A 26,601-nucleotide genomic window follows, 5' to 3' on the forward strand; every position below is an offset into this window, starting at 1 on the left:
TTGGTGATACCATATAACTAAAATCGGACTGTATTTGTTGGTCGAACACAAATGAAAAAACTTCACAAACTTTTTCTAATAATCTTATCTCGCTTACACTTCTTGCAACCCAAAAAAGATAATAAATTGCGAAGTAAACGAAGTAAGTCATTATAGCCAAATGTAGAGCCCGTTTGTTACACATCACAAAAATCATGCTAAAAATTTCATGATAGCAAAGGATTATTCACAAAATTTGACATGAGGATTGCGAATAATGTAAATCCATTGCATTATTAAAACGTAGAATTGATAATGAATTGATTTACAGTTCACACGCGACAGTTACTCACCTAATTTAGAACGACTAAACCCACACTCCTGGAATTTATAGTCACCGTTCAGTAAAATGAATATATTCTTCTATTTTGGTTTAAATTCGAGTTCAATTGTAACGTTTACATTAGCTGAGTATCGAAATGAGAAACAATTAAACACACACATCTCTCTTTGATCGCATCTGGAATTTATCACATTTGCATATTATTCCTCGAGCTTTGAGGTATATTTTTCGATGCAATTTCACACAATTTATTATGTTGCATTTCGGGATTTGTCTAGAAAACAAGATCATCATCAGAACTTGGGAATTTAATCAAATTTTCTTCATGCCCTGGAGATAACCAAATCGTACTAGCATTCAATCCAACAAAGTTATTCTCATTGCGGTAAAACTTACTATTGAGTGGGGCATGGCCAGGCTAACCATGGCACCATAAATAAATTGTTAAATATAAATAAATAACCATGAATAAATTGTTAAATATAAATAAATAACCATAAATAAATTTTACTCGTGTTCTGCATTTTTCACCCATCGCCTGTTGATCGACTCACTAAGGGTAATTTTGAGTGTAACGTGGTCTGTATAAGTATTTTTCATTTATATTGGGCCGTGTTGTGAAATTGGCCAATTCAAGTTCATTTTTTAACGAATTTTTACTTGATGATAACTATGATGTTGCTATGATGCAACTGGTGCAACTCTCTGCATTTTCTTATTTAAACAGAAATAGGTAACTTCTTCGTACGGAAAATCATGAAAAATTTTTTGGTGCATGGAATGTTTTTGAAGGAACCTTGTCGTACTGAGAGACCGGCTTTTCGTGAATAAATTCACAGTACGAAGCACGAACGAAGCAATTAAAAATACGAAGCACGAGCATTTCAAAAAAACGGCAAGAAGATCATAAAGTTTTGAAATTCTCCTAATCAGTTGCCACTATGCATTGGACAAGTGAGCAGCGTGCGTTTACTGTCGAGACGTACTTTTCTAATAGCCGTTTTGTAGAGTTTTCTCCGTCTGAGACAACATTTTGCAGAGCACATTTCCGTGAGAGATGACATTCTTTGGCTGGCAAAATTCCCCGATTTGGCTGCGTGTGAAATTTTTATAGTGTTATCTTGAATCAATCATTTATAATGACTGTCCAAGGACCCCACCTCATGTGAAGAACAACATACGCCAAGTCATCACCAAAATACACGTCAATATGCTTCAGCGAGTTGAACAGAACTTCAAAAATCGACTAACTGAATGCATTGACAATGGGGCCCGTCCTTGGTTCGATGTGTCTTTATAACTAAATGATACAAAAATGTAGTTAATGTATTTTTCAATAAAATTTATACTGTAATGATATCTTTACTAGTTCTTTTTGTTTTGAGCTCTCAAATCAGGAATCTTCTGCAAATCGCCCTGTATTAGCTTTGGCTTGAAAAAAGGTTTCAAAATAATGTAAACAGCGCAACAAAGCCCGTAATCACGCCTGATTAACATTCCTGTGAAGACCAATATCAAAGGCACAATGCTTGTTGTGCCAAAAATTCCGCAGTTGTTGGCATGTGAAAAGTTTTAATACAAAAAGTGGTTACGAAATCGACGGAGAAAAAAGTCCTAAAGCTAGTGAGAGCTAGTAGAAAATTTAACAGTACCAGTTATTGAACTCGACGCAATATTGCTATAGGAGTGAACTACTTACAATTGATCTCTTACTTTCTCATAGGAAATTAGATATGCGAGTGTGGTTTTACGATTCCTTCACATGTTCAAGCTTTAGATAAGTTATTTCAGACAATAAAAATGGAAGCGGCAATGAACGACTACTCGTGTGTAGTATTAACTGCCATATCCCAACTATGTAGGAAGCATACAAGCCTTCATTTTCATGTTCACTTGTTTTGAAATTGCACTACAACAAAATTTTCCAGAGAAGCCTCGTGTTCTCAGGAATCAGATTAATTTTCAAAATATCCTCATCAACTTTGTGAACAACATTTGCTTAGAAGGAACCTCGCACTTTCACTGAGCAGGAAGTTTTAAAAATAAACCTTATTGATAAGAAAGAGTATAAAGACAAATTATTGTTCTCACTCAAAAGAATGCGTCCAAAAATCTCATTCAAAAATATATTTATTACTTATTCTGTAAATTAAGCAACTATGAAAGCGTTTTAGAGACTAGCCTCATCGTCAGTTGGGGTAATCAGTAAAGTAGTGCAACCTATTGAACGACTAAATTCACATGGTATAGGGACTTGAACCTAAGTTGACAAATAAACTGCGGAGTAAGGTAAAAATCCATCTATTTGCAATTTAGGAAGGTGAAAACTACAGGCAATGTTCCGACAGTTTGTCATTTAAAATGAGTATGAATTCCCATACCCTGAAATCTGAAGCACATCAGGTGTGGCACATAGAATTTGTATATTTTTTATAATGAAACGTTGCACTGTTCTTCGGGGAGGCGCACAGCGATTGCCATGAGAGTACAAGAGAGTTTCCATTATGATAACCCCTGCCCCAGCTATCACATTCACGTTCTCTAGGCATAATGAGCTCACTTGTATCCGTTAAGTAGAGAAGATTGAATGTTCTAACACGTTGGTCTACAAGTAATATTGATGAATAATGTTAAAATGTTTCTTTTTCAGTTGTAAGGATATGATTTATATCCAGTTGAGGTTCTCGCTGGTTCACTAGTACAGTTGTGCGCAGTGTGAAACAACGCTTTTTTGTCCGACGTCCCGTTTCTTCTATATCTAGATTTTATACGAAATCCCGGTCTGAACAACGTGTATAGCGTTAATTTGAACGAAATTACCAACCGATACGGTACGGCACATCTAATTGACTTTGTTAATTTAAATTTAATCCTTTCATAATAAATGTAGTCGTCCAATTGGTTATACTTGTATTATTGAATTTCTTCACCAAACAAAGGATTTATTCTTTGGAAAGTTTCAAGCAAAGGTTATCATGAATTTTCAAACAATTTTCAATTCATAACATTTTTTGGTGAAACTCTATGAAATTTAGATGCTGTGGATCCAGATGATATGACTCATATCAATGTGGCTCAAAAATAGTGGATATAACTAAAACAAACACAGAACGATATTTGAAATTCACAAATAAAAATATTAGCACTAATGACAATTCCACTTAATCAATTTCAATTTTTTACTTTTGTGACACAAGGTAGGTTTAGGTTTAGTTTACATTTTATAAAGTTCGTTAAGGTGAGAATAAAAGCAAAATATTTACTTCAAAATTATCGATTGAAGAGTAGAATTTGGTTTAACTTTGAAATGAGGTATAAGATAAAGATAAATACACAGTTGATAATTGGTGGAAGGAAACTTTAATTCAATATTTACAGATAATTCTACAACGAACCATGAAAACCGAAATAATGAACTCTTTCGTAGCACCTAGCATGGAAAACACAATACTCTTTCGCGCAATATCGTGCCTTACCATACAATGTTGACGGTTTCGACCTCTCTGTCGTTTTCGTCTGTATAATTACTTGAGTCTCCATTGGCAATGCTAGTGACAACTTTTTTGCTGTCGTAAACCAAGACGGTGTTTTGCTTGTCGCAGACCATCTCCATCTCCTTAGCTCGACAGCGTTTAGACGTAAACGCTTTGTATTTCTGAGCGCACCTCTGAGCTGGCCGATTATCCGAGTAGAAATCCAGGCTGCAAATCTTGTCCGCGTTTGACGTCAATTCGTTTAGATCGCGGAGCTGCACCGACTCCTCGGTGTCGGGGGTGAACGACTGCAGGCGGCGTCTATGAGGACCTTCAGCCAGGCTCTGTGTTGGGAAAAGTGGAGAGGTTACCGAGAAGTTTTCAAGAAATGCTAATTGATAATGAATATGTCACTAAAAAAATTGCTTGGATTTTAGTGAACAAAAAAATTTATTCGACGGCAGATCATTTTCATAAAACTCACCAAAGAAAATAAATAGGGTAAGAGGCTAATTAATATCTCTGTTTTATATGACTTCAATTTATATAACAATCTCATATAAAATCATGCTCATTAGCAGGCAATTAGCATGAGCATTAGGAAAAACATTAAAACAATCTATTTCAAGGTCGATTTCAAATGTGATTACCGATGATATTTTATGTGTGCTAAAAATCGATACGTTATACTTCGCAAACTTAGTACAAAACGCGAGCTCAACAAACGGAGACGCTTAGTCATTTCAAGGTCACCAAGTCAATTTAATGCTTGTAAAAATGGAGGTAATAAATAAAAGCTCCAATATCATGAATTTTAGCAAAGCTATTCAATTATGTACAATGAAGGCTTGATATAGGTAAATTTTGACAGGACTTTCAGTGTGATGCCTTTATTTATTAGAGATAATTTTCGCAACCCGATATGCCATGCCTCCACGGCTTTAAAAGACTAATAATTTTCGGAATAAATAAAGCGATTTAACGAGGGTAAGTGGGAACTTTGCCATGCGGGTAATTACGAAACGACAGGCGCACCGTCCTTAATCAAAATAATTGCTTCACATTATTCCCCGCGAGGGAAACTTTATAGAGATTGGAAAAGGATAATTTAATCATAACTTATTAGACCGGGTGGAGAAAATTTAATGAAAATTCCGAGCATCGACCAAATTTCAAGGAGTCATGAGCATCGTTGTTATGAGACAAATAAATAAGGTCAGAATGAAGATTTAAAATTCTAAATTCTACTTGGATGGGAAGAAGAAACAATTACAATACAAATACAAAAGTAGCCACGTAAAATTTCCCTTAGGAAATTGGACTAAAAATAGAGCGTACTCAAAAGAAAGAAGAAAATGTGTTCAATTAAAATTATTCTCAATAAGTCAGCATTTCGATAAAATGGTTTCTTGTATATATTTAATCAAGTTTGTCCAAATTACTTGCTATTAGAAACAACAAAGTTGAGAGCTCGTCTGGAATAGAGCGACTATAGTCGGCTTTTATAGCTATTTTTAATTACTTCTCAGCAATAATCCCTGCGCTGCCAGATTATTATTATTTGATATTTCATTCCACTGCAATTTACCGTAAAATTTTCCCCATTTCCCTCATTAATATATAAATCGTTGAATAAATACGTCTTGTGTCTGCTGATCTACGCTAAGTAGTTTGAACCTCGTACGTAAACGAGTTGCACTACGTCTTCGCTAAACTGACACTGAAGAAAAGTGCTCACTTCCAAGCGGGCGGATGTGCCAGGCCACTTTTAAGGCAGAGTGACTTTCATTTTCCACGTCCGCCACACGACATTTCTTGCGTAGAAAGTTTTTCACAAAGTTTTTTTTTACTTTTAATTCTTTCGGGCGTGAGATGGAAATTTCAGGCTCGTCAGCGACGGCGAGTCTTTCTTCTGCACGATGAGCAATACTGAACTTTGCTCCCGATCCTGAATAACTAAAATTATACTCTCGTCATCAATATTAATTTAATAATTTGGAATACTACAACGTTATTTTTATAAGGTTTTAGTCAGAAATTTATTTGATTTATTGGCAGTTCAGAAACTTCGTTGTCGCATGTTTGATCTATTGGGAAAATGCAACGCCATTTGGAATAATTCATTGTTTATTCCAGGGGGTAGAATTATATACATATTTTATATTTTTATACATCCTACCATTTGAGGCTCTTGTTAATTTGAACAGAATGCATGGCACGCTAATTATTATGTTTATTTTATAGCACGGAAACATTCTTTAACCATTATGCCAGTAATTGGTCAATTATTGCTTGTTCTATATACGAGATTGATATTCTTATAATAATTTAAAGAATTATCATCTTGGAAATTCATTTACTGGCAATCGTGACTAGTTGAAACTTTTTGTCCAAAAAAGGCACTTTCGTTGAAAGGTCTTTTACAAACAGCTTCGACGGCCGTTAAAATATTCATGGACAAAAGATTCTCTTTAATGTGACTCTATAAACTAAGTGAATAGTCTGTGAATATTTAGTTAGAGCCGTTAGCTGAATATTGAGAATCCTCTCATTATCTATTTACTGTCAGCGCACGAGCTCCAATCCCATTAAATGAATTGAAGATTAATAAAATTCACATTTTTTCCTTGATTTCCTCGGCTTAAGGATTACCTTAATCTGATATATTATTGCGTGCTTCATTCTAGCGCATAAATTATAGAAAGTTACATAGTAGCTTGCGTGCATCTGGCATGACAGCGTCGAAAAGTTCAAAATCTTTTCGAAAACGAAAAATTCCATAACAATTTGAAGTGAATACTTTACTATTAGTTATTCCAAATAATTACATCATTAATTATTGTGAAGGCTGACCCTGAGTTTTGATGGTCGGTGAGGACCGTCAGAGTCGAGGTTGGAGTATATGGAGAGGCGGGTGGCGGTGGTGGCTGCGTGGCGGTGGTGGCGGGACGAGCAGAGGCTGCGTGTGCCGTGCAGTCCGTCCAGGCGGATGGGGGAGCAACATGACCGAGACAAGAAGATCGCCTGGTGCAGGATATATAAGAAATTTTCACTTTATTTGTCAGTTTGTCGATATTTATGAAGTAAAATTGATGGTCCATGTAGACTAAACACTCCAAATTTAATAGTTATTGAGACACATGATTCAACAACTCATGAACCGCTATCGACGAGATTATATATATGAGTGAAATAATATGTACAAATCACATTTACATATGCCTTAATTAAAAAATTTGTAAACGATTTTGAATTAGACGATATTCAATGAGCACGATGAAAATATTCATAATAGTGAATGTGGCTAAAAAATATTTCACAAATACAAAATACAGACAGGAATTATACAGAACGCGAAAATAATTTTTACATTTCACAGCATTATTGCCAAAGACGTTTAATTTAAGGATCGACAATCGTTACGATTAAAGAGCTCATTGTTATCGCCGCTCCCGAATTCCAAGAGAATCCAGGCATGTAAACAAATTCTTTTACCGAGATCACGCTGGAAAATAAACGTAATTACCGGCCCAAATGCTTCGGCATAATTACAGCCTTAATTATAACCACTCGTATGTTCCTGAATTTAGTGTGCATCGTGAATTCATTGAGCTCGATCATATAGCTGTAAATATTGACAGACGTTAATGCTCGATCCGCGCACCAGACGATATATCTGCCGAAAATGGAGACCTGGCGCAACGCGGGTGCAAATTTATAAATGTTTTTCCTGTCATCTTTGCCTAAAATTTGGACAGCTTCTAAAACGCAGGAGGACGTGACACGCTGAAAGCCTCCCATTTTCTTCAAACAAAAGCAGAAGATGAGATAGTGAGAGCAGGCCGCCACCCGAGGCTAGCGAGTTATGATGAAGGGTAGATGTAAAGCCCGAAATCTGAATAGATGACTAGAGCAAAAAATTTTCAGATTAACTATTCCTCTATTTGAGAAAGAGAGAATTTATTTATGATTAATAAAAGATTTTTTATCTTCCTAAGTAACCTTTAGTGGATTATTAATGATTTACTCAATTTCGAGTTTTTAACTTTGAAAAAAATATATCAACAATATGAGCTATATGGACTATAACTATCAAACAATATGAGAGATAATTGTGAAAAGTAATTGATACTTATATGGTGCTTTACAGCCTTTTCTTGCCTTAATTCAGCCAACAGGAAATTCTCTCTCTCCCTCAGGTCTGAATTGATCCAAGCTCACAAAGGAATGTCACCTGAAAGAACCCTGGCCTATAACAAAAGATAACGGCATCGACAAACTTTCTTATCAGCGAGCATGGCCTCGTCAATAACTGGTAACTCTGTGGCAGTTATATTTCTTAACTAGGAACTTTTTTTCATTTCGCTGTGTTTTTTTTTCAGGTTATATTTCAACGTAGTTTGTGGAATGAGCGCGCGACTGAGCGTACGACACTCACAGTGGCATTGGAATGTTTGTAGCAGCCCAGCAAACAATGCCACTGTGAGTGGCAGCCCAGCAAACAGTGCCACTGTGAGTGGCAGCCCAGCAAACAGTGCCACTGTGAGTGGCAGCCCAGCAAACTGTGCCACTGTGAGTTTCAGCCCAGCAAACAGTGCCTCTGTGAGTGGCAGCCCAGCTCCAATGCCATTGTGAGTGGCAGCCCAGCAAACAGTGCCACTGTGAGTGGCAGCCCAGCTCCAATGCCACTGTGAGTGGCAGCCCAGCAAACAATGCCACTGTGAGTGGCAGCCCAGCAAACAATGCCACTGTGAGTGGCAGCCCAGCTCTCATGCCACTGTGAGTGGCAGCCCAGCTCTCATGCCACTGTGAGTGGCAGCCCAGCAAACAGTGCCACTGTGAGTGGCAGCCCAGCAAACAGTGCCACTGTGAGTGGCAGCCCAGCAAACAGTACCACTGTGAGTGGCAGCCCAGAACACAGTAGCAGCCCAGCTCCCAGTATGGTTTGTCGCTAGGATATCTTCGACGGTGTTTAAGGAAGTTAAGAGTGAATTTTAGTTTAAGCAACCTTTTGATGAAACAAGGCTGTGGCAAAACATCCTCACAGCAACTAACGTTTACATTATTTTGTATCATTCACATCAATATAGAAAAAGTTAGACATCCGTACGTTAGTATGTCAATGTATTATAATTTATTGTTCCCAAGCTGCTGAAATAACCAACATTTTGTTTTGGTAACTACGAGAAAATACGAGCTATATTTCTTGCTTGACTATAACAATTATTTTGCAACGCCAAAATCGTTTAACCTTTGAGCAAATTTTTGCTACAAATAATTTCATCAATTATTATCTACGAAACAAGTAATTCCTCGGAAATCGTTAAGCCTTTTATGTTTTTCCATAAAATGAGATAGAGGCATTCACTAACAATGACAAAGCGACCTAAAATGAATAGTCAAAAATTACACTAATAATAATAAAAATTTAAATATTAGAATAATTAATTATGCGGGTATTTTCAAAATAAATTATTCCAGTATTTTTTTCACAATATTTTACGCATTAATTTCGCAGTGGCCCGCATTGAAAGCACAACTTATTTCTTATCCCGTATGCTTCAGGAGTGAATGATAAATTCACAGTCAAAAACTGCTCTCCTAGCGACTGACCTGTGGACATTCGTCACGAACTCGTTTTCTACGGAAATGCCTTGGCACTTGCGATGCAATTTAAATTTCAGATTTAAACGAACAAACTCGGCGGGAAAGATTCCTCCTCCCTTCGCAGAGGAATTGTTGAGTGAAGCAAACTACCGACAAGAGGTTCTAAGGTTAACATGAGGTTCTAAGGTTAAAGAGAAATCAATCCTCGGAGAGCAATTTCTATTTGTGGGTTATGAAATTGAATGGTCTTGGCAAATAATTTGTAAGATTGGTATTCAACAAATGATTCAGAAGCTTTGACTACAAACCAAAATTACCCATCGCTAGTCGTAATCATCAAGACGCAAGAAACATGTAAGCACGCACCTCAAGCTCATTTGAATGATAAACGATGTTCGAGACCGGCACTAATTAGCTGATCAAATTGCTTCGATTTGCGGCGAAGCTTGAAAAATACTTTTTATTTTTTCATGCACAAATGTCCAGGAGCGGTGGAAGCCGATGTTTTTTTAAGTCCAGCTGCTGGACTTCAACAACTAATTGGACAAAAATCAGCGCCGTCATTAGTTAACATTAGCAGGCGCAGAGAAGTGTCGTGTTTCGAGGAAACTTTTCAGAATTGAAAATAAGTCGTGTTGATCGACCACTGTTCTAAGGTTCGGGGTTATGGGGCTGAGGCTCCAGAGAGTTGCCGTCTCTAATAGTTAAAGAATGATTATATATTCAATGATTTTTTCACGCGTCCGGTGTAGCATAACAGGAAAGCAATTTTCCTCCAATAGAGCAATTTCAATTGTATAGAATTTTGTATGTCAACGTCCTCGCTGAAATTCGTGCTCAGTGTTTTTCATGTAACCTGTCACTTACGTGCAGAATATTCAAGCACAAAATCTGCGTCGTTCATACAGAGAATGAGTAAGTTGGCCAGTAACGCAGATATCGGAAACGCATTTCAAGTCTAGTCCTACTAAAATATTACAGCAATCTCCAAGCGCACATTTCCAGCGCAGCGGCTTTCTTTGCAGAATGACTCGTCATCAGAAACTTATCCATTACCTGAATCAAGAAATACCATTGTAGACTGAACTCACAACGGAGCGTTTTAATGCTTTGCTTCATAAGAGGAAGTTCATGGATAATACTTCGAAAATTTTACTTTGAACAAAACACTTGAAACTTGTATTTGAGAGGTCGACGTCATAATGTAGCTGGAATTTTATATATTCAATTGTGTTTTAAACACCTAAAAAATTTAGAAATTTGAATTTACAGTAGAAATTTGCATAAAAACATGGGATACTACAGTAACGAAAAATATCATTCTGCAATCATGTTTAATATACTGCAAGAGAGGTCGCATTAGCCGATTGTTTGCATTCTACAGAGGACGTTCGTCGGCTGCCTTTAGGGAGAAGAATCCTATTCGGTATCGGAAAAGTTCTGACTCGATTAATCTTGCCTTATAATGAAACATGTAAAATGACAGGGAACAATGAGACACAGAGGAGTTACATGCAAATGTGGAAAACAAATCTTGGGTAATTATTTTCCGAGCGTCACAGTGAGGAATGATTGGCTCGCTCTAAACAATGCCATGCGAGTCCCACGGGCATGCACACTGCACAGTGCGCTTTTGTTATTATTTCGTAACAATAACTGGGCATTGAAAAAGAAAATAATTAAGCAGTAATGCGATTCAGTCTAGTTGCAACCCCCGATATTGGATATGTTAATGAAAAAGCCATGTATGACTTCAAGTGATTATAAGAACATCTTGAACTTGTGTTTGAAGAAGGTGAACAAGATTGCAGCACATCTTGCCCGACCTGTACTTGTTATTGAAGAAGGCGTATATGATTACAACCCACCTTGAAGCCCGCCCTGAACTTGTTATTAAAGAAGGCGTACAGGATTACAACCCACCTTAAAGCCCGCCCTGAACTTGTTATTGAAGAAGGCGTACAGGATTACAACCCACCTTGAAGCCCGCCCTGAACTTGTTATTGAAGAAGGCGTACAGGATTGGGTTGATGCAAGAATTTGAAGAGCCGAGCCACTGAGCCACAGGTACAGCGATGTGTAGCAGCCTCTGTTCTCCTTCTGTCACGTTTCCCAGCTAAAATTAAACATATTTCGTCACAATGATGAAAATTTTGTCTCATAATCAGGGAACAATGGCTGGAAGCGCCCTGGAAAAATAAGTATATTCCTAATAATTCACTTTCAAATTTCAAAATTTTTAGCCATATTTCCATCGAATTTTATTTCGAATTCCTTGTTCTAATGAACACAATGAAGTTAATTCAATTTGTGTATTGGTCATATTGTACTTTGCAATACTCAGTGATAATATTTTAATTGTATTGTTTTACTTTTAACTCTCATGTTCTCAGTCTTTCGTTGTGCTCCAATCAATGACCTCCTGCTGACATAATCATACCGATTGAACCAATATACACATTAGGTATTCATCTTTTCATCTCACTTTGACTCTAGCGAAGAGTGCGTAGAGCGGTAGCCAAGACGATGCAAAAAGCACGACCACGATGAGCAGCATCTTGATGACTTTAAGCTTCGACTGATGCACCATGATGTTGACGCGCTGAGTCTGCTCCTCGCCCGGCAGCTGTCGCCACCACACCTGGGGTTGGTTTTATACGGCAGAAACGAATTAGCCGAGTCCGTGATATACCAGATGAATCGTGATATCGAATCGAATAATTAATTTAATTAGCGTTGCCTTTTATGCTTTGAGTAGGCGATGGAAGGCGTGTAATTAATTCGACAGCAGCAATACATGATAACCTTACGGACGATGAGGGTATAGCACACCGTTTGAAAGAAATAAAAATTTAGAACAATGTCTACACTGCATCACTGAAGGGTACGTCAGAGTAGTGAATTTCATAAGATAAGCATGCGCTGAAAGTTATGTAATATGTAAAAAGCAATTGACACTAACCTTATGGAAGATGAGGATGTAGCATACCGATATGATGGTCAAGGGGAGCAAGTAGCACATGAACAAATTGGCAAACACGAAGTAGAGTTTCTCGATGTCTTTGCTGGGCCACAGATCCACACAAACCTGAGCAAAATGTGTTAACGTTTGTTGTTATTTCAGAGCTGTAACATTAATTAATTAAAGCTTTTAAATTCATTTCATTTTCATTCATGAAAGTATGGTAGATATATACTTTTTCGTATTCAAAATAAGAAAGATTAGAAAAAATTATTTATAATTGTGCAAATATTTCGGTCTCTCATTTTCATCTTGAATATTTCGTAAATGAAGAGACTTAGCGCAATTAAATCGCTAAGCAGATTTCAAGACCTAAAAACTCAAATAATTGGCCGTAGAAAGAACAATCACGTATGTTGAGCTGCATCGACCATGCAATTATAGGTAATTGGGCGCTAGTAACGAGAGCCGCTTTGAGAAAAGTGGAAAAACAAAATTCAGAGCAAGCGTCGAAACTTGCGCTTATGATCGAATGTCTTAAGACTAATAACAAAAGTTTGAAGCCTTTCTTATTTATTCTTCAGATAAGAAACTTTTTTTGAATTTTTCTTGGTGTGAATAGTAGTGGAATGACCTTGACGGATATGCGGATTGGTTTCAAATTACTAGGAACTTCGTTTATTGCGGGGAAGTGTTACAAGTAGACAGACAGTTTTACTTTTAGGAAAACTGCACTGAGAAGCCTTAGGACTACTAGCATTATAAACTCAATTCAATCATATAAAAACAGCCTGCTTTTTTCTGCTGCAAAATATGACATATTTCTGTGGGCAAAATTCTATTAAAAAAGAAGGAGGTTAGCAAAGTGCAGCTTGTCTTGCCATGCTTTCGTAAGCATTGCATACGTGACGCTCAAATTGTAGGTCATTTTATAGCATCATCACGGAAGTAACGGCCAAATCGTCCGACACTGCAAGCCTCAATTACTTCCAGAATGTAATTATTTCGTCTGCGTCTTTGTCTGGCTGGCGCGGGTTGTCTAGTCGCCTTTGATCAGAAATTTATTAATTAGGCTGATCAACAAATTATGAAGTTTTTACAAATCAGTCGTACCAAAAATTGCACCAAGCTTCAGTTTAAACAGGTAAAATTCAACTGCATTTTGTCTCTTTACTGTGATAAAGTATTAAAGTATTAATTTAACTCAAAATTCATCATCATATAGAGTCAAAGAAACAAAATTATATATCCTCAACAGGCATATTAAAGAAATCATTCTATAGACTAAAAAATTCGAAAATTCGCTCCTCAAAATTATTTACGGAGCTGATAAAGATGCATTAAAAAATTCAGCTTAATTGTGAGAGCATTGTTTGAAATTTATGTTACCTGAATTGTATGCCGTAAATCGCGCTCATTTCGAATTACAGCGGCTTGCAATATTTTCTTTTCGATATCATAGAAAGTTAGCATTAATAGTGCACAAACTTACGTCAGTAGCTCATTTAGCTTAGAACAGAGGTTAATTGAAGCATTAAATTTTATCCGCATGAATGCGTTTCACATCATTCTATTTAGGATGTAAGGCCATTTGCTGCATTTAACTATCATCTTTTATAATTTATAAAACACATTCATGCTTCGCTGAGCAAGGTCGATAGGCGTATTTAACTTCCGTTAGCCCGAAATGGTTTCATAAAATAAATATTCTCGGGAGCCTAGGCCAGTTGCAGCATTTGATCATCGACTGCACAAAATTGTTTCACTCAATATTCATATCTAGATACAATAAATGGTCAATTTCAGTACCTAATGGCAGTCTGCACGAATTTGTTCCACACAATCATGCTACTTCTCGTAACGCCCCATTGCAATATTTAACTATCATCTGCAGAATCAGAGACGGAAGAGCGGAGATGTCTCCTGAGAACTGCAATCTCGAAGGGAGCTCTCATCAGCATCCGTGCCTCTGAATAATGCGTCGGATTATCTACTTTGCAGTGCAATCTCAGATCAGCGGATGCGCTACAGGATGTTTATTTCCGGACATTGACCATGGATTAGCTAGGCAAGTCGGTGCACAAATGAATCTGCTACTTGAAAATTGCCGAGTGTTTAAACATATAGAGTGTTCAATAGTGTTATTTACTTGAAATTTTAATAGGATCAGAAGTGACCTAATTTCATGGCGTAGGATTTAAGGAAAATGATGGGTAAAGAATTCGAAGAAATACTTAGTTTTAGCTAAAGTTACGCAGTAATATTTTCAAATTCTGTTTAAAAAAACGGAAGCGCGCAATTACTAATTACTGCGTAACTTTAACATTTTGTGAGTAAAATTCTTCCTGTAAAATGTAAGTTATGCAATTTCAACTAATTTCTTTCGTAAGCTTGACTGCATTCACGAACAATTGTGACTTGACTCCTTCAGAAATGGAGAATATTTCTATGTGTAATTTCAACTTTCATATGTAAATTCTTCCTAAAATTAAAGATCCGCGAGTTTTGTTATAGTCTCACCAACTCGGATATCTTACACAAGTCAGTTATTGCAAAACTTATTTAGACTTTGGAGAAATTCTTGAATGCAATTTGGCGAAGGTGCGTATTTTTAGGAAAGTGCCTCGGCCTAATGGTGGCAATTGCGCTTTGCTTCATCAAATCGAGCGAGTAGAGTAAATCGCACATGCGCGCTGCCTCCCTCGAGCCTTCATGGCGAGATGAAAAGATTCATGTATGATATGTTAAATTCATCAGCTTCTCCTGATTCTAGCTATGAATAAGTCTAATTTTTTATTCCGTACTTTCTTCGATTGCTGCTCTGATAAGGATTCATCCGAATCCTGCTCCAAAAATATTTTATTTCAGCATCACATTTTTAGATTTTGGAACTAAATTACATCAATACCTTTGAATATAATTGATTTTATCTAAATTTTACCTTCTAAATACTTTTTCAATGTGATTTAGAACATTAAATTTTATTCAACAATTTCTAAAATCAAAACTTTCGATAATAAAAAAAATTACAATGATTGGAAACGTTAATAATTATACTCTCTTCGTGAATATAGTATTTATTTTTTTGGCCTTTTATTATTATGATTACGTCGGAAAATTTTATTTCTCGACGATTTAAATTCCTGCAACGCTAGCCAAGCTGAGCATCAGTCAGTTGTATGATCAGCGTAGCGTCAACCTTCAGTTCGAGGGGAGCGACGAGCGAGGGCATATTTCCCTCTATAATTTTAGATGCGCTGCTTAACGGACCGAGTAATTCTACATGCCGGCACTGAAACTGATGCATTCAATCTTCACTATATGTGTGAGACATCCTCGTTGCCAAACACGAATTGTGCATGCAAGGCCTGCAGGCTAATGGAAATTTATGTATAATTATCAGAAGTTGAAAATGAAATACTTAAATTTTGAACGGTGACTTCTTACATACATAAATGATTTCCAGTTTTTAAACTATTATATTTTTTTAACTCAATTACAAAAGATTGCACACCGATTGAACTTGGAAAATTATATTCCACTACAAGTTTTTCTTCTTCCATAAGAATGTAAATAGATTTTATCGTTATTAAATAGCTTTTATCCTTCCATTTATTATTAATATCACCTGAGCATCTGAGTTGCCGATGTTATCGAGCTTGAAGAAGATGGCCCAGGGCAGCGTGATGACTAAGCTAAACGTCCAGATGACGAGGATGATGCCACGACACGTCCTCGACGTGAACTGACATCTCATGGGGCTGCAGATGGCCAGAGCTCTGTCCACTGAGATGGCCACTAACGTGTTGATGGATGCGGACACACTCACCCCTTGCAGGTATGCCACCGCCTTGCACGAGAACAGCCCCAGCACCCACGCTAGAAAGAGAAATTTGTTCAATTAGAAATAAATACAAAAATAGTTTCTAGATCCATACTGTGCTAAGTTCTTCTGAGGTTTATGTGATTTTGCAGAAGTTAGCCCTGGTAATCCTGGTATCGTGGTTGCATTGGCTCATCTGTAGATAAGATGCAGGCGTAATTAATTTGAATTGCTTGTATAATAAAGGCATCTATGTTATCATAACTTTTCCCACAGCTCGGGCAATCAACTAAGTAATGATTTGTTCCGTGCAGCTCTGAGTTAACTTGTTATTTGGGATAACGTGCCGCTCTGAGTTAACTTGCAACTAAGGTTAACCTACAATATACATACAGCATCCCCAGCAACGCGTGCTAGCCTGCTGGTAGAGAAATATTTTGAGATCCTCTCTTCAAGTCCTGGAATGGCATGAAAGTTTAAAAATCAAAGAGGAATTGTGAGAACGTCCAGTCAATGATCATTAATCTTAAGGAATGGTACGAAGGGCGCGTCAATGAGCTTTTATCGTGGGCAAATATTGACATATAAATGTTACTCCGATATAGCAAGAAAATCAAGTTGAATTTCCTTCAGAAAGTAGAAGTTAGATATTACCTCGTCAAACATTGACCAAACAACAGGTAGGTAAATGTTCTTAAGCCTCCTACCTAAGCCACATTATATCGTTCACTGAAAAATTACTATTTTGGCATACAATACGATGTTTTAGATTAAATTTAATTTAATTGTAATTTAATTTAAATTTTACGAATTTTCAAGAGTTCTAACGCATGCGGCCACAGAACTTCAAAGAAGCTGAAATTCAGTTAACTCGTTTAATAGATAAATTCTTGCGACACGTAAGATTAAATTAAAAGCTGACAGGCCAGCTGGATTGAAATGAACGCTTAAATGCGCTTAAAAAACGCTTAAACTTAAATATGGGTCATGATGTATAACAACAAATTATTCTTATCTAATAATACATGAATAATTTTACCCCCCCCAGGCAGACCAATGATTGTTCCTGTACATTCCGTGAAGTTTCCTGGCCATGAAGTAGCAACGTTCATGAGAGTCGTTGCAGCGTCGCTGGGAGTAAATAAAGGAGTCTATCTTAGTGGGCAATTTGATATTGCAATCCGCAGTCTCGGCTGCGTTGCACGTTCGGTCGTCTTGCCGAGACTGAATAAACAACGAGCAATTACATCGACTTGGCGGTATCTGTGTGCGAAGCGGGTTAATTGCTTCCATATATGAACGGATCGCAAGGTCTTGGGTAAAGTGATTTTGTACCGCTTGCAACATGTATGCATCTAGACAAGTAGAATACAGGCAAACAAATAAGGATGAATTTTCGCGGTCCGAGGATATTACTAGAACGAACTTCAAAAGTTAAATTTTGAAACTGAATAAAATTGACACGATTGATGCACAAAATGGAAAAAGTTTTGAAGAAAAATTTTTGATAAATTTATTTGACTCAACTCGGCTGTATAACAATTCTATTTGCAATGATAAACCGAGATCATATATGAATCGAAAAAAGCACCATTGAAGAACGCACTCGCTTTTCTCTGACTCAATGCGTTAAATTTTTCTCTACAAATACAATCAGAGTTTTTGCCAAATTGAATCCGATAATAAAGTTGCAAAGAAAACGATACGATCGTGTCTTCGGGACCAGAGAGCATCTCCTTCGCCTACGTAGAAGCTCGGATTTTGGTCGCGCCGAAAACAATAGACGAATTCCTTGGTGCTTCACTTGCTTCAGTGCAATAAGACTGTGAAGTCGTTGACTCTTCATTTATCTCAGTGAAATATGACGATGAAATCTGTGGTACTAGGTTCATTTTAGTATAATTGGACAACGAATTCTTTGGGTATTCACTTCATTGAAATAAGAAGAATATATCTTTGATGCTTCATTTGCTTCATTGAAATTATGCATTGAAATCTTCGGTGCTTCATTAACTTTAATGAAAAATTGTCGACGGCTCCAATATTGGTTGAAGAAACACTGATCGTTATTCTGGATTATTTTTCATTTAAACTTTGGGCTTGTGTGGTTCTGGTTTCAAACAGAAGTTTAAAATGGTCTTTGTATAATTCATGAAGAAGCTTAAATTCTTTTGTTTCTTAGTAATTTGTTCATTCAGCAGTCGTGGCCTATGTCCAATATACACATTGAATGCCTATATAGAAGTCACCCTTAAATTAGTTTTTAAACTGGGAAAATAGCGTTGGATGAAACTGTAGTACCAAAAATTTCTCGACCAGAACAGCTTTCAGATAAGTGGAAGAAAAACTTTCTGTTGGCGAATTGGATCATGAATTCTACATCCCCAATCAATTGAAACCGAGTTATCTCTTTAAATTCCATTGCACAAGTCGTCAAAATGTGATTCTGAAAGTAATTCTGTGATCTGAAAATCCGTTACCGGCGACAAGCGTCGAAATTCAGTGAAAAAATGCGCCTCTGAACCCTGGATCTGGCCAATATCAGCCATTAGAGGAAAGACTGTCGAAAAATATATAGCGTTTTTCGACCAGTTGCAGAAAGAATCGGTGCACCGCGTCCGGGCGATTGCGACGAACAGCTCGAACGTGGCGATCACGAAGACGATTCGATAAAAATATGCAAGTGAAGTAAAAACACATGGGCAAAAATATTTTGAGGATTGTTATGTTTACGTTTAGTAATTGAATTGATGGAATTTTAACGAACGGAGATCGTCAATATCAGGATATTGAATTTGCAAAGAGATTTCAAGTTATTTGTATAAATTCCGATTGAATTTGGCATTTAATGAAGCCACAGTTAAAGTGACGGCGAATGGTTATATGACTGTAAAAATCTGGATTATTTGTTTCATAACTAAGGTTTGTTAAATATATGAGACCACATTGCTGCAAAAAAAGCAAAATGGTTTCTTTCAACTAAGGTTAACTCGAAAAAATTCCGATTTCGCTCCAAGGGATCGGTTGCCAGATTGCGTTGGAATCGAGTTGGAAAAATTCAATCTGATGATAGCATTCGAGAAATTGGAGCTTTCGAGAAAGTGAAATCCGTGATCGGAAGACTGCACAAAAGAAACATAGCGAGGTAATGGCCCCAAGATATTTTTTGTCTCAAGATATCTTCCTCAATATAATAGCTCTAATATTTACACAGACAACAGGGCAGCTTCATCCTAGAGATTGCTGTCTGTGGGTAGCTCAAGGCTACATGTTGAAGATTGCCAAAATTTTATGAGACGACGATGCACCCATACGCCTGGTCCATTTAAACCCGTTCTCTATGGATAGCCTGAGCGTCATCAATGGTTTACGTATTAAAGGTCAGGGAACGAAAATCACAGTCAATAGACAGAAAGTTCATGTCACTATAACTCGGACATCTTTGGTTACCATATCGTTAAGAAAGATACCGATTCAGAAAATTTCGAAGAAAGAAATAATTACATGAATCAGGATATGATAATTTGAAGTCCTTATACTTTAAATCGTTGAATAGAGGCAAGTTTGCACTTCTTTCTCAAAATCTATGTATGTTTGAAGTTTATTCTAAAATAGTATAATGTATTTCTACTGTTTAGACTGATTTTCGTGATTATTTTACGAGTCATATTATTAGAGACATATATGTGAAATGATAGCTTAGAGTGGCATATTTGCGTAGCGTGGAAGTTATAGCTCAAAGCGGCCGTTCAACTAAGCAGGATATCTCAAGTATGTCTGCACAGCACGAAAGTTCTACTAGCGTAGCAGGTTGGCTACATGAGACCAGTTAACTTAACATGGTAATTTAGCTTAAAATGACAGGTCTGCTCATAGAGGCAGGTTAGTTCAATAAGGTTGGTCTGGTCAGGATCACGTGCAGCATGCAGGTTAGAGATCGAAGCGTTTTGCACCTTAAAATATATTATAGATTATCCTCTAAGTGCAATAAGTTGCGAGTAAAAGATAACATATAGTTTCCTTGGAAGGCTCAGTTCAACAGTACAAATAAAGCTTGTCAGTATTAAACAAAATATATTCGTGACCACTACGGCGACTGCAAATGAAAAAAGTCTAGTGAAGGTGGAAGTACTTGAATAATTTTCAGTAGTTTAAATTAATTAAACAGGCAAAATTTTTCTGTTCCTGAGAGCCGAATGGCTGAGTAATATAAAGTTATACATATATTACCAGAATCCTGATTTTACTACTTTAACGTGTCTTTGTTGAACAAAATTGTTCATTACGTCAGTATCAACACAGTGTAAAAATTAGTAAAATGCCATATAAATTAAAAAAAGTTTTGCTTTAATTACATAATAATAATTTTTTCATGTTCGGTGATATAGTTTTTTTAGATTTTGAGAAGAATGCATTTCAATTTGGCCCTTGGTTATGGGAGATCCACGGGAGGCCTGGCAGAATTATAGGCCTGGTCGTCTTCATTAAAATGTTTTATGGTCCTGCCTTCGTAATTAACTACCGAAATATTTCATGAACAGCTCTCCTAATTTCCTTCTGATCAACAAAATATTGACGAGGGAAGACTTTATAACTGGCATTATATGTTCTACAATGGTTTTAATAATATTTTCACCGCAACCGTGAATTCCTTGGATGGAAGCTACGGAAATTTTTCGGAAAGAAGAAAATAAATCTTGAATTTTCATTTACATTTTAGATAATAAATTTATAAAAATACTAAAATAGGTTATAAATTGTGGTAAAACCTAATACAAAATTTCTTAAAAATTGCAAAATTGAATCTTAGAATATTATCATGTTATAATTTGAGCTGAAATTCATTATAAACACTTGCTTGTGACCAAGTGGAATATATATCGCCTATGTCTGTGCGTTTTAAACTCATTCGCATAAGTAAGACGAACAAAATGTCTAATTCGAGTGGCAAGTTACATTGAAGACACAACTGAGAATGAGCTTTACACTCATGGAGGATTTCAATGCATGCGCAGGCAATACAGTTTGTACATCAGTTTTTTCTACTTCAATTGAAAATCACCTTGTCATGGTAAATAAATGATAAAATGACTTTGCAAATATGTCGAACAGAATATTGCTGAAATTCAATCATAGACTTGGATAGTGGAAAGAATTACCAGCATTTTGGAAAGTGGTTTTGAGAGTATCTTTTTGTCAGCTATTATTTTAGTTATTTTATTTGAAGTAATTTATTAAAAAAAATTTTTGTAGCCAAAAAGTATCATAAATAAACACTGGACCGAAATTTTAACAAAATTAGATGCTCTAAATATAATGACATTCTGGAGTCTGCATCCCGCTACCCGTTGCTACACTGAAGCGGCAATATACGGCATGGACATTTAATAATACAGCCACATTAAAAGTAATGTTCGAAAACTCAACGTTTATTTGTGAGGTCAAATGAAAATTTATGGTGTCCAGTTATGTTTCATAGGCTTTTAGCGCATTTTCTCATTAATGCAAAAAAGGCGCTATTGTGCTCGTCATGTCCGTCCGTCCGTCTGTCTGTACGTGACTTCACGGACGGACAGACTGGAAAATGCGCTCTCTGTCAATATATATGCCGAGAAAATGCATTTTAATGATGTCGATGTTACCAAGAATGCGTTGAGTGGGACCTGACCTAATCTCAAGTATTAGAAAGGACGAGAGTGTCTATTCATCTCACTGGATAACTTGATTATAAAACATGGATGAGTTATGAATGATTCTTGAAATACAAAACCAACAGCAATGAATGTTGAACATGGAGTTTCTTGATTAAAGTGAAGAAACATTCATGTTGGTAATATTCACACAACGTAGAAATTTTATGACGCTTCAATGCAACAAATTCTAGGAATCATAAATATTTTAGGAGGGAGAACAGCCTGACCAGGGCTCGTAGCTCTCGTCTTAATAGTGCGATCAAGCGGGTGGCCTATGGCCTCTTCAACTATATTAGTTAATTGGTCTAATTGGTATTAATTGAACTTTTAGGACCTAGTAAATATTTATACTTATGTCGATAAACAATGATTGTTTTTGCCAGGCCATGAAATAATATAGGGGTCATTCGAGAGCGTAGCCATAATGTCATTCTTATTTGATCGGAACATAGAAAAATATAGAATTTCGCATTTTTTTGAGGACATGATAGAAAAATAATATGCGTTTAAAAATTACTTTTTAAAAACAACACTTCCAAAGAATCCAGTATCTCTGATGTTACACATGTACAATGAATTTCTAATTTTATTATCAAATATTACGAAATTAATTTCTTAATTTTATTTTTAAAATTAAAAAATGTAAATTTTTCAAAATTATTTATTCTGTCGATTGATACATGCATTGTCTCCGACTCTACGCAAGTGTGCAAGATTTCTGGTCGATTAGACATGTGGAAGTGTGTTAAACATCGATTATAAGTTATGAAGCAGAATTTTTTTTAAATTTTACTTTAATAGAAAAATTTTTACGCAAATGTGCAAAATTTCAGATCGATTGGAGAGGTAGAAGTGTGTTAAATGTCGATTATAAGATTTGTAGCAGACAGACAGACAAACAAACAAACAAGAAGTGAAGTTAAAGAGAAGTGTTGTAATAAAAATTTAATATTTAAAAAGTGCTCGAAAATTTAAGATGAGTTTGTTGTCGAAAATTCGCGTTCATGTGTCAGAAGAATAAAAAGTAAGAATATAAACTTTGCGGTGCAGCTGTAAGAGGTAACAGGTTATCCTGCTGCTGCTCACTCGCAACTTGTCGAGCAGCGTCTGTATACCCTGGTGCACGGGCTAACTCACCATGAATGGCTAATCAACCTGCTACTTATCACAGGCAACTTCTATAGCAAAGCTAACCTGCTAATGAACCAATGTTGCAACAACCACGCCAACAAATGTGGCGTGAACTTTTTTTGCTTGCAAACTCATAAATTTTGCTTGACCAGTAGTTGTGAGTTCGTGAAAATAATAATAACGCACTAGTTGCGACCGAGAGCAACTCTGTCGCAACTAGCAACTACATATTTAAAAAAATTTCCATTATTTGGCATCCCTGTCATTATAAAAGTTCTATTCCACTGCCAGACATGAGTTTGTGACATCATTCGCTCATAGTTTTTATGAAGTTATAAATTATTCATCAGATCGTTGTGGCGACACAAAAATTTGGTCTAGATGAAGTTCGGATAAATAAAGACTGTTTCTGCTTTATTTATTTTATTCTTAACTAGTAAGAAATAAATTTATTAAACAAATACTGTAAAAGGCTTATATTCGCAAGGAAGTTAAATCTTTCCGTTTTTTCATGAGTGTCTAAAATAAATAAATAATCACGATATTATTCGCAGAATAAACCATTGATATCAATCACAAAGCTGGCCGAATATGTTTATAGAGCAGCTCATTAAAATTCATGCAGGCGAAACTATATGCCGTAGAAATTTTCCTTCCTGGGACGCTGTTTAAACTCTTCGATGAATTTTCACCTGCTACAGGAACTATGGAAAAAAACAAACTTGTCTATTTGGTGGATTTCTGCTATGTTACCTATCATCATTCGTAAAAATATGTAGATAAACAGAAACTGCATAAAATTTACAATAAACTCTTTATTATATTTCGGTCCAGCAACCAATTCAACATAAAGTATTTTCGGATAATTTAACAGATTGAATTATTTTAAGATATGTCTACAAAATTTACAATGTGCCAACAAAAGGCCATTAGGAGAAGGAAAAACGAAACGTTTAAAATTACTTTAGTTGATGCCGCCCAAATTTAGGGAAAACGATTTGACCACATAATTTTAATGCCTTTCGTTAATAAGGTAATTATGTTCGATACAATCGTGAAAGTAACAAAATCTCAATTAATAAAATAAAAATGATAATTAAAAAAATGGTCGGTGTTTTATGAAAATTTCTAAATGTCTCCTGAATAATTAAAAAAATACAAAGAAATGTCTTCGAAGTAATTGTACGTGTTTTCTGAACTGTTTGAATTCTTTAAAGTATCATACATAGAACGAAATACGAAAAATGATTTTCAAAATCATCGTCAGTGTTACACGGACTTGTAATCCTGTTTGTGATTTGGACGCCCCATGGTATTTACAAAACCAAAATCGTAACTCGAACGCCCTCTTCCTGCTTTCGAAGGCACTGTTTGTTGAACGTTTTTTCTGAATACCAAGTCGGTCGAATAGAAGTGCTCCCATCAAGTGCTCTTATGGCTATGTTTTGTTGCATTAGTATAGCAGTCTCTTGAACACGATCAATGCAATCGCGTGCACCGTGGATGAGCTGGCGTGTTACAGATGCACTGAGCACACGTAGAACCGGTGTTCTCAGCACTATATCATCACACGTGTAATATGCACTATATCATCAGTTTCATCACACATACAACAAAATAAAACATATCGGTTCAGAGATTACTATAAATATCTCGTGTGTAACATGAGCAGCAGAGTGTAACATGTTCGTTCAAAGAACACAATATCACCACAAGTGTCACATGCAATGATACGGTATAGAGACGAGCGTTTCGTGGATTTGTAGGCCACATGCACCAGACTAGCATATACGTTATACACGAGGCACTGGAGTATAACAAGCACTTCGACGTTATGGCCAAAGTTGCAAAGTTGTGTGTGTATGACGCAGCTCAGCAAAGTGAACTTCCAAGTCCCTAAGTTTGTCGTGAGCGATAGAAGCTCTGCAATGGCAACGTTTCTCACTTGCATCTGTCATAACTTCAGAAGTATTTTGGCTCAGAATGATACTTGCGGATCTTCAACTTGATATTGAGCTAAAAATGCTATTATTATTCCACGAAGCAGTTATCGTGGTGTCTGGTTCAAATGAACTTCCAGGGCACGTTAAAAATAAGTTTAATAGCAAGCGAAAAGTAAGTAAAAAAATACGTAAATAAAATAAATTATAAAAATAAAATGACACGAGAAAGGATGAGAATGGATAAAAAAGAATAAGTATCTGATTCATACGAAATAGCTCCGTCTTTAGGTGTCGACGAAACATCTGCCCATGTTACGGAAGTCGGCAGACTGTTCCAGGTTCTGGCGGCGGCTGCCGCGGTTACGCTCGCTCGGCAACGTGTAGATGGTACGACGAGGTCCGCTGTTGATGACGAACGCAATCGTCTTTAAGAAGGTAGATCCGACACTCGCTGAAGATATTCCGTGAGATAAGGAGGCGCCAGACCTCAAGCTATGAGGCTTAAAATATTCTTTGCTTGTACAGAGATACGAAATATTCATGCAATGATTCTGTGAAAACGGATTACATGTGTCATGTCATATATACATCGTTTTTCGTGATATGCAGGCGATTTGCAGACGATTCATCACACAGAAAAAGCACGAAAAATAATACCGAAACCAGCCTGTTAGAATATTAAAAAATAGAAATACTAGAGTAAAGCGTTCAAGAATCAAAGCCAGAAAGACAAAAATTTATTTCTCACGTAGCTGCCTTTCACTGATGATATGATCAAAAAATAAATAATAATGTCTAAAATATCCATGTGAATGGGAGGTTTTACACTTAGTAAAAAAATGACCAACACATAGTAAAAATGAAAAAATGAGCATAAAAAACCTGAATTCCAAACATGCGAGTGTGTTGTTCTATTATAACATTAAACATATTTGTTACGAGTGTGTACGTATAATATATGATATGGACGTTCAACTTCAGTATTTGTGTGCAATTGTAAATTTCATGTCAAACTAGAATATGATTTGTTGTTGGAAAATTAATAAAATGCAGTATTATAGCAACGTAATGATTAAAGAGATGTGGATACATGAATACATCCATTATTATTCGAAAAGGGTATGACTCAAACATCAATTTCAGATCATGGTTATATTAGGCTGATGATATGTATTCTGAGATAAAAAATAAATTTGTGGAACGGGAGCAGACTCAATGTGCATCATTTGGCACACGTGAAAATAATAATTGGCCCTAACTTCGAAAGTGCGATTGTGACTTTTTTAAAGTGAGAGAAGGGAAAAACTGTGTAGAGTGCAGGATGTCTCCATTACGCAACAGAGCTGCCGTCACGAGGTGACGAGGACGACTTGCTTGCCGGAGCTGAGCGCGGAGGAATACTGAGTTGACGCTCCAGCGCGGCCTGGAACTGCTACGTCAGAACCCATAAGGTTATGGAAGGATACCATAAGGTCATAAGAAAGTATATCTTACGGTCATAAGAAAGGAGGATACCATAAGGCCATATGAAAGGAGGATGCTATAAGTCATAAGAAAGGAGGATACCATAAGACCATATGAAAGGAGGATGCTATAAGTCATAAGAAAGGAGGATACCATAAGGCCATATGAAAGGAGGATGCTATA

At 36.4% G+C, this 26,601-nt stretch overlaps 1 protein-coding gene across 1 annotated transcript in view; it reads right to left on the reverse strand.

Annotated features, from left to right (window-relative positions):
• Positions 1 to 3,794: 3,794 nt before the first annotated feature.
• The window catches only part of LOC108668151 (neuropeptide SIFamide receptor-like), a 39,896-nt gene continuing 17,089 nt past the window's right edge, over positions 3,795 to 26,601 (reverse strand). The window contains exons 2-7 of the mRNA XM_018155307.1: positions 15,993 to 16,243; positions 12,365 to 12,490; positions 11,888 to 12,043; positions 11,381 to 11,518; positions 6,649 to 6,819; positions 3,795 to 4,139 (exon numbers count right to left, since the gene is read on the reverse strand). Coding sequence (XP_018010796.1) covers positions 3,795 to 4,139; positions 6,649 to 6,819; positions 11,381 to 11,518; positions 11,888 to 12,043; positions 12,365 to 12,490; positions 15,993 to 16,243 — 1,187 coding nt within the window. The remainder of the gene's footprint in view (positions 4,140 to 6,648; positions 6,820 to 11,380; positions 11,519 to 11,887; positions 12,044 to 12,364; positions 12,491 to 15,992; positions 16,244 to 26,601) is intronic.

Source organism: Hyalella azteca, unplaced genomic scaffold (assembly GCF_000764305.2).
Source record: "Hyalella azteca isolate HAZT.00-mixed unplaced genomic scaffold, Hazt_2.0.2 contig11647, whole genome shotgun sequence".
In the NCBI taxonomy this organism is placed as follows: domain Eukaryota; kingdom Metazoa; phylum Arthropoda; class Malacostraca; order Amphipoda; family Hyalellidae; genus Hyalella; species Hyalella azteca.